Source organism: Columba livia, chromosome 2, assembly GCF_036013475.1.
Source record: "Columba livia isolate bColLiv1 breed racing homer chromosome 2, bColLiv1.pat.W.v2, whole genome shotgun sequence".
NCBI classification, from domain to species: Eukaryota; Metazoa; Chordata; class Aves; order Columbiformes; family Columbidae; genus Columba; species Columba livia.
In genome coordinates this window covers 162343096-162358365 of record NC_088603.1, presented here as the reverse complement: position 1 = coordinate 162358365, position 15270 = coordinate 162343096, and the positions used below count along the sequence as shown (strand labels likewise).

At 64.7% G+C, this 15270-nt stretch overlaps 1 protein-coding gene across 1 annotated transcript in view; it reads right to left on the bottom strand.

Annotated features, from left to right (window-relative positions):
* Positions 1-15270, bottom strand: part of CPSF1 (cleavage and polyadenylation specific factor 1) — a 77431-nt gene that overhangs the window by 23190 nt on the left and 38971 nt on the right. Inside the window, 6 exon segments of the mRNA XM_065053527.1 lie at positions 711-854; positions 947-1036; positions 2981-3202; positions 4097-4271; positions 5548-5684; positions 11051-11229. Of these exon segments, the coding sequence (XP_064909599.1) occupies positions 711-854; positions 947-1036; positions 2981-3202; positions 4097-4271; positions 5548-5684; positions 11051-11229 (947 nt within the window).

The window sequence follows — 15270 nt, the reverse complement described above, 5'->3', positions numbered from 1 at the left end:
ATCATTTTGGGGTTGGGGGATCATTTTGGGGCTGGGGTTTTATTTTGGGGTTAGGGGATTATTTTGGAGTTGGGGGTCATTTTGGGGTTGGGGTTCATTTTGGGGTTGGGGTTTTATTTTGGGGTTGGGGGTCATTTTGGGGTTGGGGGGTCACTTTGGGGTTGGGGGGTCATTTTAGGGTTTGGGTTATTTTGGAGTTGGGGGGTCATTTGGGGATTGGGGGTCACTTTGGGGTTGGGGGATCATTTTGGGGTTGGGGTTATTTTGGGGTTGGGGGATCATTTTGGGGCTGGGGTTTTATTTTGGGGTTAGGGGATTATTTTGGAGTTGGGGGTCATTTTGGGGTCGGGGGGTCACTTTGGGGTTGGGGGGTCATTTTGGGGTTGGGGTTATTTTGGGGTTGGGGGATCATTTTGGGGTTGGGGGGTCATTTTGGGGTTGGGGTTATTTTGGGCTTGGGGGATCATTTTGGGGCTGGGGTTTTATTTTGGGGTTAGGGGATTATTTTGGAGTTGGGGGTCATTTTGGGGTTGGGGGTTATTTGGGAGTTATTTGGGGGTTGGGGGTCATTTTGGGCTTGGGGGTCATTTTGGGGGGTCCGTAACTGGGGTTTTGGGCTGACATGTGTGTTTTGGGGTGGGACTTGGTGGTCCCCGGTGTTTTTGGGGGTCCCCACCAGTGTTTTTGGGGGTCCCCATCCCGCCGCTCACCCCCGAATATCCGTAGATGTCCTCGAAGTAGCGGAAGCGCGCGACGCGCCCGCGCGGCCCCCCCGGCTCCTCGCTCCCCGCCGCCTCCGGCTTCTTTTTGGACGGTTTGGGCTTTTTCTCCCGAAAGTTGATGTTGTGGGGGACCTGTTGGGGTGGGGGGGGTTTAGGGGTGTCCTGGGCAGGGGGGGGGTGGTTTTGGGGGTGGTTTTGGGGTTCCCCCCCCCCTCCAAATTCACCTTTTTGAAGCGCACTTTGAGGTTGTTCTGGCCCAGCTGTGAGTCGTGCCCAAAGGCCTCGTAGATCAGCAGCTCCTGCTCCACGTGAACCTGCCCAAAACGGGGGACACAGGGGGACACGGGGGTCACGGCGGGGGGGTCACAGCAGAGGGGTCACCCCGGCACCCCCTGTACTGTCCAGTATCCCCCAGTTTGCCCAGTATCCCGCTGGCGTCCCTGGCAGATCCTGCCCGCACTCCCGGCATCACCAGCATCTCCCTGGTGTCCCCAGTATACCCCAGTATACCCCAATTTCCCCAACATCTCACAGCACCCCCCACATCCCCCCACTATCTCCCCACTGTACCCCCAGCACCCCCCAGTACATTCCAGTTTCCCCAGCATCTCCCAGTATCCCCCAGTTTCCCCAGCACCTCCTAGTCCCCACCACCCCCCACTATCCCCCTACATCTCCCAGTACCCCCAGCATCTCCCCACTGTACCCCCAGCACTCCCCAGTACCCCTCATATCTCCCAGTATCTCCCAGCACCCCCCAGTATCTCCCAGCACCCCCCAGCATTCCTCAGCATCTCCCAGTACCCCCACCATCCCCCCAGATCTCCCCACTGTACCCCCAGCATCCACCAGCAACTCCCAGTATCCCCAGTACCCCCCAGTATCAGCAGCATCCCACAGCATTCCCAGTATCCCACAGTAATCCACATCCCCCAGTACCCCCCAGTGCTCCCAGTATCCCCCAGCATCTCCCACTACCCCCACAGTATCCCCAGTATCTCCAGCATCCCCCAGTATTTCCAGCATCTCCCAGTATCCCCCAGTTTCTCCAGCACTCCCCAGCATCCCCAGTCCCATTCACCAGCAGGTACAGGTGGCTCCGGCGGTGCCCCAGTGCCACCAGTATCCCCAGTCCCACTCACCAGCAGATAGGGGCGGCTCTGGTGGTGCCCCAGTCCCACCAGTATCCCCAGTACCACTCACCAGCAGGTAGGGGCGGCTCTGGCGGTGCCCCAGTCCCACCAGTATCCCCAGTCCCACTCACCAGCAGATAGGGGCGGCTCTGGTGGTGCCCCAGTCCCCAGAGTCACCCCAGTGCCACTCCCCAGCAGGTACAGGCAGCTCTGGTGGTGCCCCAGTCCCACCAGTCCCCCCAGTACCACTCACCAGCAGGTACAGGCAGCTCTGGTGGTGCCCCAGTCCCACCAGTCCCCCCAGTACCACTCACCAGCAGGTACAGGCAGCTCTGGTGGTGCCCCAGTCCCACCAGTATCCCCAGTACCACTCACCAGCAGGTAGGGGCAGCTCTGGCGGTGCCCCAGTGCCACCAGTCCCCCCAGTATCCCCAGTCCCACTCACCAGCAGGTACAGGCAGCTCTGGCGGTGCCCCAGTACCCCCAGTGCCACCAGTCCCCCCAGTACCACTCACAAGCGGGTACAGGTGGCTCTGGTGGTGCCCCAGTGCCACCAGTCCCCCCAGTACCACTCACCAGCAGGTACAGGCGGCTCTGGCGGTGCCCCAGTCCCACCAGTATCCCCAGTCCCACTCACCAGCAGGTACAGGCAGCTCTGGCGGTACCCCAGTGCCACCAGTTCCCCCAGTACCACTCACCAGCAGGTACAGGTGGTTCTGGCGGTGTCCCAGTGCCACCAGTCCCCCCAGTCCCACTCACCAGCAGGTACAGGTGGCTCCGGCGGTGCCCCAGTCCCCCCAGTATCCCCAGTCCCACTCACCAGCAGGTACAGGCGGCTCTGGCGGTGCCCCAGTCCCCCCAGTATCCCCAGTCCCACTCACCAGCAGGTACAGGCGGCTCTGGCGGTGCCCCAGTCCCCCCAGTATCCCCAGTCCCACTCACCAGCAGGTACAGGCGGCTCTGGCGGTGCCCCAGTCCCCCCAGTATCCCCAGTCCCACTCACCAGCAGGTACAGGCGGCTCTGGCGGTGCCCCAGTCCCCCCAGTATCCCCAGTCCCACTCACCAGCAGGTACAGGCAGCTCCGGCGGTGCCCCAGTGCCACCAGTATCCCCAGTCCCACTCACCAGCAGGTAGGGGCGGCTCTGGCGGTGCCCCAGTGCCACCAGCAGCACCTCCTTGACCAGCGGCAGGTCCCCCTGGCGTGTCCCCTCCTTGCCGTCCCCTGTCCCCTGTGTCCCCTGCGTCCCCACGGCCGCCTGCCCGAAGGACGAGTCCACCAGCACCCGCTGCCCCACCGGGAAGTTCTTCACCAGGAACACCAGGCGCCACTCCGGCAGCTGGTACAGCTGGGGACGGGGACACAGGGACAGGGGACACGGGGGGACAGAGGGATGGGCAGAGACACGGGGACACAGGGACAGGGGACACGGGGGGACAGAGGGGCAGAGACATGGGGACGGGGACATGGGGGGACAGGGACAGAGGGATGGGCAGGGACACGGGGACATGGGGACGGGGACATGGGGGGACAGGGACACAGGGACATGGGGATGGGGACATGGGCGGACAGGGACAGAGGGATGGGCAGGGACACGGGGACATGGGGATGGGGACATGGGGATACAGGGCGGGACATGGATACGGAGGGGACAGGGACACGGGGATAGGGACAATCAGGGGAGCAGGGACACAGGGACAGGGACGGGCAGGGGACAGGGGAACAGGCAGGGGGACCAGGGAACAGGGACACAGTGATGGAGACAGGGATAGGCAGGGGGACAGGGACACAGGGGGACAGGGACAGGCAGGGATAGGGACAGGGACAAATGGGGACAGGGACAAAGAGGGACAGGCAGGGATAGGGACAGGGACAAATGGGGACAGGGACAAAGGGGAACAGGGACAGGCAGGGGGACAGGGACACAGAGGGACAGGGACAAAGGGGGACAGGGACAGGCAGGGAGACAGGGACACAGAGGGACAGGGACAAACAGGGATGGGGATCGGGACAGGCAGGGGGACATGGACACAGGGGGACAGGGACAAACAGGGATGGGGACAGGGATAAAGGGGGACAGGGACAGGCAGGGGGACAGGGACAGGCAGGGATGGGGACAGGGACAAAGTGGGACAGGCAGGGGGACAGGGGGACAAGCAGAAGCCACCGTCACACGCTGCACCGCAGCAGTGGCAGGTCCCCTGGAGTCCCCCTCGTCCCCGTCCCCGTCCCCGGGTCTCACCTCCATGGCGCCGTTCTCCCGCACCAGCACACACCAGTGCGTGGGCTCGGGCCGCTGCTGGGGGGGCTGCCGCTCGGCGGGGGGGTTGGCGCCGCGCCGCGGCTCCTCCCGGGCCGGGCTGAACAGCGTCCCCGAGTCCCCGTACAGCATCTCCTCCTCGTCATCCACCGTGTCACTGCGGGGACAGCGTCACCTCGGGTGCTGGGGACACCGCTGTCCCCGACCCCCCACACTGAGGGGACAGCGTCACCTCGGGTGCTGGGGACACCGCTGTCCCTGACCCCCTACACTGAGGGGACAGAGTCACCTCGGGTGCTGGGGACACCGCTGTCCCCGACCCCCCACGCACTGCGGGGACAGCGTCACCTCGGGTGCTGGGGACACCGCTGTCCCCGACCCCCCACACACTGCGGGGACAGCGTCACCTCGGGTGCTGGGGACACCGCTGTCCCCGACCCCCCACGCACTGCGGGGACAGCGTCACCTCGGGTGCTGGGGACACCGCTGTCCCCGACCCCCCACGCACTGCGGGGACAGCGTCACCTCGGGTGCTGGGGACACCGCTGTTCCCGACCCCCCACACTGAGGGGACAGCGTCACCTCGTGTGCCGGGGGATGGCGCTGTCCCCAACCCCACACACACTGCGGGGACACTGTCACCTCGTATGCTGAGGGACACCGATGCCCCTGACCCCCCACACACTGCGGGGACACCGTCACCTCGGGTGCTGGGGACAGTGCTGTCCCCAAACCCCCACACTGCGGGGACACTGTCACCCCGGGTGCTGGGGACGGCACTGTCCCCAAACCCCCACACTGCAGGGACACTGTCACCTCGTGTGCTGGGGACACCGCTGTCCCCGACCCCCCACACTGAGGGGACACTGTCACCTCCTGTGCTGGGGACACCACTGTCCCCAACCCCACACATTGAGTGGACACTGTCACCTCGTGTGCTGGGGACGGTGCTGTCCCTGACCCCCCACACACTGTGGGGACACTGTCACCTCGGGTGCCAGGGACAATGCTGTCCCCAACCGCACACACTGTGGGGACACTGTCACCTCGTGTGCCTGGGACACTGCTGTCCCCAACCCCACACACTGTGGGGACACTGTCACCTTGTGTGCTGGGGACGGCACTGTCCCCAAACCGCCTCCACACACACTGCGGGGACACTGTCACCTTGGGTGCCAGGGACACTGCTGTCCCCAACCCCCACAAACTGCGGGGACACTGTCACCTCGTGTGCTGGGGACACCACTGTCCCCAAACCCCCACACTATGGGGACACTGTCACCTCGTGTGCTGGGGGGATGGCGCTGTCCTCGACCCCCCACACACTGTGGGGACACGGTCACCTCGTGTGCTGAGGGACACCGATGTCCCTGTCCCCTGACACGCTATGGGGACACTGTCACGTCCCTGCGCTGTCCCCAACCCCCCATCACCTGATGTCCTGGATGAGGGTCTCGGCCTCGGCGGGGGCGCGGGGGGGGACGTCGTCGCGGGGCCCGGGGACGCGGCTCTCGGTGGTGAACATCCCACTGACGTCGCGGTACAGGCACAGCGCGATCACCTTGGGTTGCTGGGGACAGGGGACACTGAGCTGGGGACAGGGGACACTGAGCTGGGGACATGGGGACACCGAGCTGGGGACATGGGGACAATGAGCCGGGGACATGGGACACTGAGCCAGGGACAGGGGACACTGAGCTGGGGACATGGGGACACCGAGCTGGGGACATGGGGACACTGAGCCGGGGACATGGGGACACCGAGGCGGGGACAGGGGACACTGAGCTGGGGACATGGGGACACTGAGCCGGGGGACAGGGGACACTGAGCCAGGGGACATGGGGACACTGAGGTGGGGACATGGGACACTGAGCTGGGGACATGGGGACACTGAGCCGGGGACAGGGGACACTGAGGCGGGGACAGGGGACACTGAGCTGGGGACATGGGGACACTGAGCTGAGGACATGGGGACACTGAGGCGGGGACATGGGGACACTGAGCCAGGGACATGGGGACACTGAGCCGGGGACATGGGACACTGAGGTGGGGACAGGGGACACTGAGCCAGGGCACAGGGGACACTGAGCTGGGGACATGGGGACACTGAGCTGGGGACAGGGGATACTGAGCCAGGGGACAGGGGACACTGAGCTGGGGACATGGGGACACTGAGCTGGGGACAGGAGACACTGAGCTGGGGACATGGGGACACCGAGGCGGGGACAGGGGACACTGAGCTGGGGACATGGGGACACTGAGCCGGGGGACAGGGGACACTGAGCCAGGGGACATGGGGACACTGAGGTGGGGACATGGGACACTGAGGTGGGGACATGGGGACACCGAGGCGGGGACAGGGGACACTGAGCTGGGGACATGGGGACACTGAGCCAGGAACATGGGGACACTGAGGTGGGGACAGGGGACACTGAGCTGGGGACATGGGGACACTGAGCCAGGGACATGGGGACACTGAGCCAGGGACATGGGGACACTGAGGCGGGGACATGGGGACACTGAGCCGGAGACATGGGGACACTGAGGCGGGGACATGGGGACACTGAGGCGGGGACATGGGGACACTGAGCTGGGGACATGGGGACACCGAGGCTCGGACAGGGGACACTGAGCTGGGGACATGGGGACACTGAGCTGGGGACATGGGGACACTGAGGTGGGGACAAGGGACACTGAGCTGGGGACATGGGGACACTGAGCTGGGGGACAGGGGACACTGAGCCAAGGGACACGGGGACACTGAGCCAGGGAGAGGGGACACTGAGCCAGGAACAGGGGACACTGAGCTGGGAACATGGGGACACTGAGCCAGGAACATGGGGACACTGAGGTGGGGACAGGGGACACTGAGCCAGGGACATGGGGACACTGAGCTGGGGACAGGAGACACTGAGCTGGGGACATGGGGACACCGAGCTGGGGACATGGGGACACTGAGCCGGGGACATGGGACACTGAGGTGGGGACAGGGGACACTGAGCCAGGGACATGGGGACACTGAGCCAGGGGACAGGGGACACTGAGCTGGGGACATGGGGACACTGAACCGGGGACATGGGGACACTGAGCTGGGGACATGGGGACACCGAGGCGGGGACAGGGGACACTGAGCTGGGGACATGGGGACACTGAGGCGGGGACAGGGGACACTGAGCTGGGGACATGGGGACACTGAGGCGGGGACAGGGGACACTGAGCTGGGGACATGGGGACACTGAGCTGAGGACATGGGGACACTGAGCCGGGGACGTGGGGACACTGAGGCGGGGACATGGGGACACTGAGGCGGGGACAGGGGATACTGAGCCGGGGACATGGGGACACTGAGGCGGGGACATGGGGACACTGAGCTGGGGACATGGGGACACCGAGGCGGGGACAGGGGACACTGAGCTGGGGACATGGGGACACTGAGGTGGGCACATGGGGATACTGAGCTGGGGACAGGGGACAATGAGCTGGGGACATGGGGACACTGAGGTGGGGACATGGGGACACTGAGCTGGGGACATGGGGACACTGAGGCGGGGACAGGGGACACTGAGCTGGGGACATGGGGACACTGAGCTGGGGACAGGGGACACTGAGCTGGGGACATGGGGACACTGAGGTTGCGACAGGGGACACTGAGCTGAGGACATGGGGACACTGAGCTGGGGGACACTGAGCTGGGGACATGGGGACACTGAGCTGGGGGACACTGAGCTGGGGGAGACACTGAGCCAGGGAGTTTGGTGACGCTCCCGGGGTGCAGGGCGGTTTTGGGGTTCAGTGACACAGGGTGCAGGAGTTTTGGGGGTGCAGGGTTTTGGGGTGCAGTGACACTCCCACGGTGCAGGGGTTTTGGGGGTGCAGGGTTTTGGGGTTCAGTGACACTGGGTGCAGGGTTTTTAGGGGTGCAGGGTTTTGGGGTTCAGGGTTTGGGGTGCAGTGGCACTCATGGGATGCAGGGCGGTTTAGGGATGAAGGGGCGGTTTGGGGTGCAGGGTTTTGGGGTTCGGTGGACTCACGGGGTGCAGGGACAGTTTGGGGTGCAGGGTTTGGGGGTCGGTGGCACTCATGGGATGCAGCAGCGGTTTGGGGGTGTAGTGTTTTGGGGTGCAAGGTTTGGGGTCTGGGGGCACTCATGGGGTGCAGGGCGGTTTGGGGTGCAGGGTTTTGCGGTTCAGTGGCACAGGGCGCAGCGGTGTTTTGGGGCGCTGGGTTTGGGGGTGCAAGGGTTTGGGGTGCAGAGTTTGGGGTTCGCTGCCACTCACAGGGTGCAGCAGCAGTTTGGGGGTGCAGGGGTGGTTTGGGGGTGCAGGTTTGGGGTTGCTGCCACTCACAGGTGCAGGTTTTGGGGTGCAGGTTTTGGGGTCACTGCCACTCATGGGGTGCAGCGGCGGCTTGGGGTGGAGTGTTTGGGGGTGCAGTGTTTGGGGTGCAGTGTTTTGGGGGTCACTGCCACTCACAGGGTGCAGCAGTGGTTTGGGGGTGCAGGGGTGGTTTGGAGTGCAGTGTTTGGGGTGCGGTTTGGGGGTGCAGGTTTTGGGGTCCCGGCACTCACGGGGTGCAGCAGGGGTTGGGGGTGCAGGTTTAGGGGTCCAGTGTTTGGGGTGCAGGTTTTGGGGTACAGGTTTGGGGTGCAGGTTGGGGGTGCAGTGTTTGAGGTGCAGGTTTTGGGGTGCATTATTTGGGGTGCAGGTGTTGGGGGTGCAGTGTTTGGGGGTCCCCGCCACTCACGAGGTGCAGTGGGGGTTGGGGGTGCAGGTTTGGTGGTGCAGGTTTTGGGGTGCAGGTTTGGGGGTGCAGGTTTGGGGGTGCAGTGTTTAGGGGTGCAGTGTTTGGGGTGCAGGTCTGGGGTGCTGTTTGGGGTGCAGAGTTTGGGGTGCAGAGTTTGGGGGTGCAGGTTTTGGGGTCCCCGCCACTCATGGGGTGCAGTGGGGGTTGGGGGTACAGGTTTGGGGTGCAGGTTTGCGGGTGCAGGTTTGGGGGTGCAGGTTTGGGGTGCAGGTTTGGGGGTGCAGTGTTTCGGATGCAGGTTTGGGGTGCAGTGTTTGGGGTGCAGAGTTCAGGGTGCAGGTTTTGGGGTGCAGTGTTTGGGGGTGCAGGTTTGGGGGTCCCCCCACTCACGGGGTGCAGTGGGGGTTGGGGGTGCAGGTTTAGTGGTGCAGGTTTTGGGGTGCAGGTTTGGGGGTGAAGGTTTGGGGTGCAGGTTTGGGGGTGCAGGTTTGGGGGTCCCGCCACTCACGGGGTGCAGTGAGGGTTGGGGGTGCAGGTTTGGGGGTGCAGTTTGGGGTCCCCCCACTCACGGGGTGCAGCGGGGGTTGGGGTGCAGGTTTGGTGGTGCAGGTTTGGGGGTGCAGGTTTTGGGGTCCCCCCACTCACGGGGTGCAGCGGGGGCTGGGGTGCAGGTTTGCTGGTGCGGGTTTTGGGGTGCAGGTCTGGTGGTGCAGGTTTTGGGGTGCAGGTTTGGGGTGCAGGTTTTGGGGTGCAGGTTTGGGGTGCAGGTTTGGGGGTGCAGGTTTGGGGGTGCAGGTATTGGGTCCCCCCACTCACGGGGTGCAGCGGGGGTTGGGGTGCAGGTTTGGTGGTGCAGGTTTGGGGGTGCAGGTTTTGGGGGTCCCCCCACTCACGGAGTGCAGTGGGGGTTCTGGGTGCAGGTTTGGTGGTGCAGGTTTTGGGGTGCAGGTTTGGGGGTGCAGGTTTGGGGTGCAGGTTTGGGGTGCAGGTTTTGGGGTGCAGGTTTGGGGGTGCAGGCTTTGGGGTGCAGGTTTGGGGGTGCAGGTTTGGGGGTCCCCCACTCACGGGGTGCAGCGGGGGTTGGGGTGCAGGTTTTGGGGTGCAGGTTTTGGGGTGCAGGTTTGGGGGTCCCCCACTCATGGGGTGCAGTGGGGACTGGGGTGCAGGTTTTGGGGTGCAGGTTTTGGGGTGCAGAGTTTGGGGTGCAGGTTTGGGGTGCAGGTTTGGGGGTGCAGTTTGGGGTCCCCCCACTCATGGGGTGCAGTGGGGGTTGGGGGTGCAGGTTTGGGGGTGCAGTTTGGGGTCCCCCCACTCACAGGGTGCAGCGGGGGTTGGGGTGCAGGTTTGGTGGTGTGGGTTTTGGGGTGCAGGTTTGGGGGTGCAGGTTTGGGGGTCCCCCCACTCACAGGGTGCAGCGGGGGCTGGGGTGCAGGTTTGGTGGTGCAGGTTTTGGGGTGCAGGCTTTGGGGTGCAGATTTTGGGGTGCAGGTTTGGGGTGCAGGTTTTGGGGTGCAGGTTTGGGGGTGCAGGTTTTGGGGTCCCCCCACTCACGGGGTGCAGCGGGGTTTGGGGTGCAGGTTTGGTGGTGCAGGTTTTGGGGTGCAGGTTTGGGGTGCAGGTTTGGGGGTGCAGGTTTTGGGGTCCCCCCACTCACGGGGTGCAGCGGGGGCTGGGGTGCAGGTTTGGTGGTGCAGGTTTTGGGGTGCAGGTTTGGGGTGCAGGTTTTGGGGTGCAGGTTTGGGGTGCAGGCTTTGGGGTGCAGGTTTTGGGGTGCAGGTTTGGGGGTGCAGGTTTTGGGGTCCCCCCACTCACGGGGTGCAGCGGGGGCTGGGGTGCAGGTTTGGTGGTGCGGGTTTTGGGGTGTAGGTTTTGGGGTGCAGGCTTTGGGGTGCAGGTTTTGGGGTGCAGGTTTGGGGGTGCAGGTTTTGGGGTCCCCCCACTCACGGGGTGCAGCGGGGGTTGGGGTGCAGGTTTGGTGGTGCAGGTTTTGGGGTGCAGGTTTGGGGTGCAGGTTTGGGGGTGCAGGTTTGGGGGTCCCCCCACTCACGGGGTGCAGCGGGGGTTCCGGGTGCAGGTTTGGTGGTGCAGGTTTTGGGGTGCAGTTTTGGGGGTGCAGGTTTGGGGGTGCAGGTTTGGGGTGCAGGCTTTGGGGTGCAGGTTTGGGGGTGCAGGTTTTGGGGTCCCCCCACTCACGGGGTGCAGCGGGGGTCTCTGCAGCGCCAGGCGGTGGGTGCGCCCCCCGTAGGTGTCGCTCTTGAGCACGAACATGGTGACGTGTCCCTCGGCGCTCAGGATGACGCCGAACGGGTCGGCCAGCGCGCAGTGAACGATGGGGGACCCCAGGTCCACCGGGACGAAGTGCAGCTGCGTCACTGCAAGGACAGCGATGGCACCCCCAGGTCACCCCAAAACTGCCACCGGGTCCCCTGGGTCACCCCCCCAAATGTCACCCCCCTCGCAGCTGCATCACTGTGGGGACAGCAATGGCACCCCAGGTCACCCCAAAACTGCCACCGGGTCCCCTGGGTCACCCCCCCAGATGTCACCCCCCTCGCAGCTGTGTCACTGCGGGGACAGCGATGTCACCCCAAAACTGCCACCGGGTCCCCTGGGTCACCCCCCTCGCAGCTGCGTCACTCCGGGGACAGCGATGTCACCCCAAAACTGCCACCACGTCCCCTGGGTCACCCCCCTCGCAGCTGCGTCACTGCGGGGACAGCGATGGCGCCCCCAGGTCACCCCAAAACTGCCACCGGGTCCCCTGGGTCACCCCCCCAGATGTCACCCCCCTTGCAGCTGCGTCACTGCGGGGACAGCGATGGCACCCCCAGGTCACCCCAAAACTGCCACCATGTCCCCTGGGTCACCCCCCCAGTTGTCACCCCCCTCGCAGCTGCGTCACTGCGGGGACAGCGATGGCACCCCCAGGTCACCCCAAAACTGCCACCGGGTCCCTGGGTCACCCCCCTCGCAGCTGTGTCACTGCGGGGACAGTAATGTCACCCCAAAACTGCCACCAGGTCCCCTGGGTCACCCCCCTCGCAGCTGCGTCACTGCGGGGACAGCAATGGCACCCCCAGGTCACCCCAAAACTGCCACCGGGTCCCCTGGGCACCCCCCCAAAATGTCACCCCCCTCGCAGCTGCGTCACTGTGGGGACAGCGATGTCACCCCAAAACTGCCACCGTGTCCCCTGCAGCACCCCCAGAGCGTCACCCCCCTGGCAGCTGCGTCACTGCAGGGACAGTGATATCACCCCAAAACTGCCACCAGGTCCCCTGGGTCACCCCCCCAAATGTCACCCCCCTCGCAACTGTGGCACTGCAGGGACAGCGATGGCACCCCCAGGTCACCCCAAAACTGCCACCGGGTCCACTGGGTCACCCCCCAAATGTCACCCCCCTCACAGCTGCGTCACTGCGGGGACAACCGGGTCACCCCAAAACTGCCACCGTGTCCCCTGGGGCACCCCCCGAGTGTCACCCCCCTCACAGCTGCGTCACTGCGGGGACAGCGATGGCACCCCCAGGTCACCCCAAAACTGCCACCGGGTCCCCTGGGCACCCCTCCAAAATGTCACCCCCCTCGCAGCTGCGTCACTGTGGGGACAACCGGGTCACCCCAAAACTGCCACCACGTCCCCTGCGGCACCCCCAGAGTGTCACCCCCCTCGCAGCTGCGTCACTGCGGGGACAGCGATGGCACCCCCAGGTCACCCCAAAACTGCCACCGGGTCCCTGGGTCACCCCCCTCACAGATGCGTCACTGCGGGGACAACCGGGTCACCCCAAAACTGCCACCGTGTCCCCTGGGGCACCCCCCGAGATGTCACCCCCCTCGCAGCTGCGTCACTGCAGGGACAGCGATGGCACCCCCAGGTCACCCCAAAACTGCCACCGGATCCCCTGGGTCACCCCCCCAGATGTCACCCCCCTCGCAGCTGCGTCACTGTGGGGACAGCAATGTCACCCCAAAACTGCCACCAGGTCCCCTGGGTCACCCCCCTCACAGCTGCGTCACTGCGGGGACAGCAATGGCACCCCCAGGTCACCCCAAAACTGCCACCGTGTCCCCTGGGCACCCCCTGACTGTCACCCCCCTGGCAGCTGTGTCACTGCGGGGACAGCCACGTCACCCTAAAACTGCCACCACGTCCCCTGCGGCATCCCCGGAGTGTCACCCCCCTCGCAGCTGCGTCATTGTGGGGACAGCGATGTCACCCCAAAACTGCCACCGGGTCCCCTGGGTCACCCCCCTCGCAGCTGCGTCACTGCGGGGACAGCGATGGCACCCCAAAACTGCCACCGTGTCCCCTGGGGCACCCCCCGAGTGTCACCCCCCTCACAGCTGCGTCATTGTGGGGACAGCGATGTCACCCCACAACTGCCACCGTGTTCCCTGGGGCACCCCCCGAGTGTCACCCCCCTCACAGCTGCGTCACTGCGGGGACAGCCGAGTCACCCCAAAACTGCCACCGTGTCCCCTGGGTCACCCCTCTTGCAGCTGCGTCACTGCAGGGACAGCCACATGTCACCCTAAAACAGCTGCCGTGTCCCCTGGGTCACCCCCCCCAAATGTCACCACCCTCAAAGCTGCATCACTGCAGAGACACCCACACATCACCCCAAAACCCCTGGGTGTCCCCAGTGTCACTGCAAAGCACCCCGCTGTGTCCCCTGTGTCACCCCAAGGTGACCCACCTTGCAGCTTGGTCACTGCAGGAACAGCACTGGGTTGGGGACACCCCACAGCCACCTGGGGTGTCCTGTGTGTCACCCCAAAGCCCCCAGCTGTGCCCTGTGTCACCCCAAAGCAACCTTGGGTGTCACCCCAAGTGTCCTCTGTGTCACCCCAAAGCACCTGGTTGTCCCGTGTGCCACTCCAAAGCACCCTAGGTGTCCCATGTGTCACCCAAAGCCCCCCAGGTGTCCCCTGTGTCACCCCAAAGCAACCTTGGGTGTCACCCCAAAGTCCCCAGGCTGTCCCTTGTGTCACCCCAAAGCAACCTTTGGGTGTCACCCCAAAGTCCCCAGGCTGTCCCCTGTGTCACCCCAAAGCAACCTTGGGTGTCACCCCAAAGCCCCCCAGATGTCCCCCATGTCACCCCAAAGCCCCCGGGTGTCCCTTGTGTCACTCCAAAGCAACCTTGGGTGTCACCTCAAAGCCCCCCAGGTGTCCCATTTCACCCCAAAGCACCCTGGGTGTCCCATGTGTCACTCCAAAGCACCCCTGGGTGTCCCCCCAAAGCCCGAGGCTGTCCCCTGTGTCACCCCAAAGCAACCTTGGGTGTCACCCTAAAGCCCCCCAGGTGTCCCCTGTGTCCCCCCAAAGTCCCAGGGTGTCCCCTGTGTCACCCAAAGCCCCCTAGGGTGTCCCATGTGTCACCCCAAAGCACCCCAGGCTGTCCTGTGTCACCCCAAAGCCCGCCTGGCTGTCCCCTGTGTCCTCCCAAAGGCCCCTAGGGTGTCCCCTGTGTCACCCCCAAGCACCCTTTGATGTCACCCCAAAGCATCCCGGGGTGTCCCCCCAAAGCCCCGGGGTGTCCCCGCACTGTCGCCTGTGCTGCCCCAAAGCACCCTTGGGTGTCATCCTAAAGCCCCCAGCTGTCCCCTTTGTCCCCCCAAAGCACCCCTGGGTATCCCCCCAAAGCCCCAGGGTGTCCCTGCGCTGTCCCCTGTGTCCCCCAAAGCACCCCGTGGTGTCACCCCAAAGCCCCCCAGGTGTCCACTGTGTCCCCCCAAAGCACACTTGGGTGTCACCCCAAAGTCCATTGGGTGTCCTCTGTGTCCTCCCAAAGCCCCCTAGGGTGTCACCCCAAAGTCCCTTGGGTGTCCCCTGTGTCCCCCAAAGCACCCCGTGGTGTCACCCCAAAGCCCCCCAGGTGTCCACTGTGTCCCCCCAAAGCACACTTGGGTGTCACCCCAAAGTTCCTTGGGTGTCCTCTGTGTCCTCCCAAAGCCCCCTAGGGTGTCCCCTGTGTCACCCCAAAGCACCCTTGGGTGTCACCCCAAAGCCCCCTAGGGTGTCACCCCAAAGCCCCCTAGGTGTCCCGTGTCCCCCCAAAGCACCCTTGGATGTCACCCCAAAGTCCCTTGGGTGTCCTCTGTGTCCTCCCAAAGCCCCCTAGGGTGTCACCCCAAAGTCCCTTGGGTGTCCCTTGTGTCCTCCCAAAGCCCCCTAGGCCCTAGGGTGTCCCCTGTGTCCCCCCAAAGCACCCTGGGTGTCACCCCAAAGCCCCCTAGGTGTCCCGTGTCCCCCCAAAGCACCCTTGGGTGTCCCCCCAAAGTCTCTTGGGTGTCCCTTGTGTCCTCCCAAAGCCCCCTAGGGTGTCACCCCAAAGTCCCTTGGGTGTCCTCTGTGTCCCCCAAAGCACCCCGTGGTGTCACCCCAAAGCCCCCCAGGTGTCCACTGTG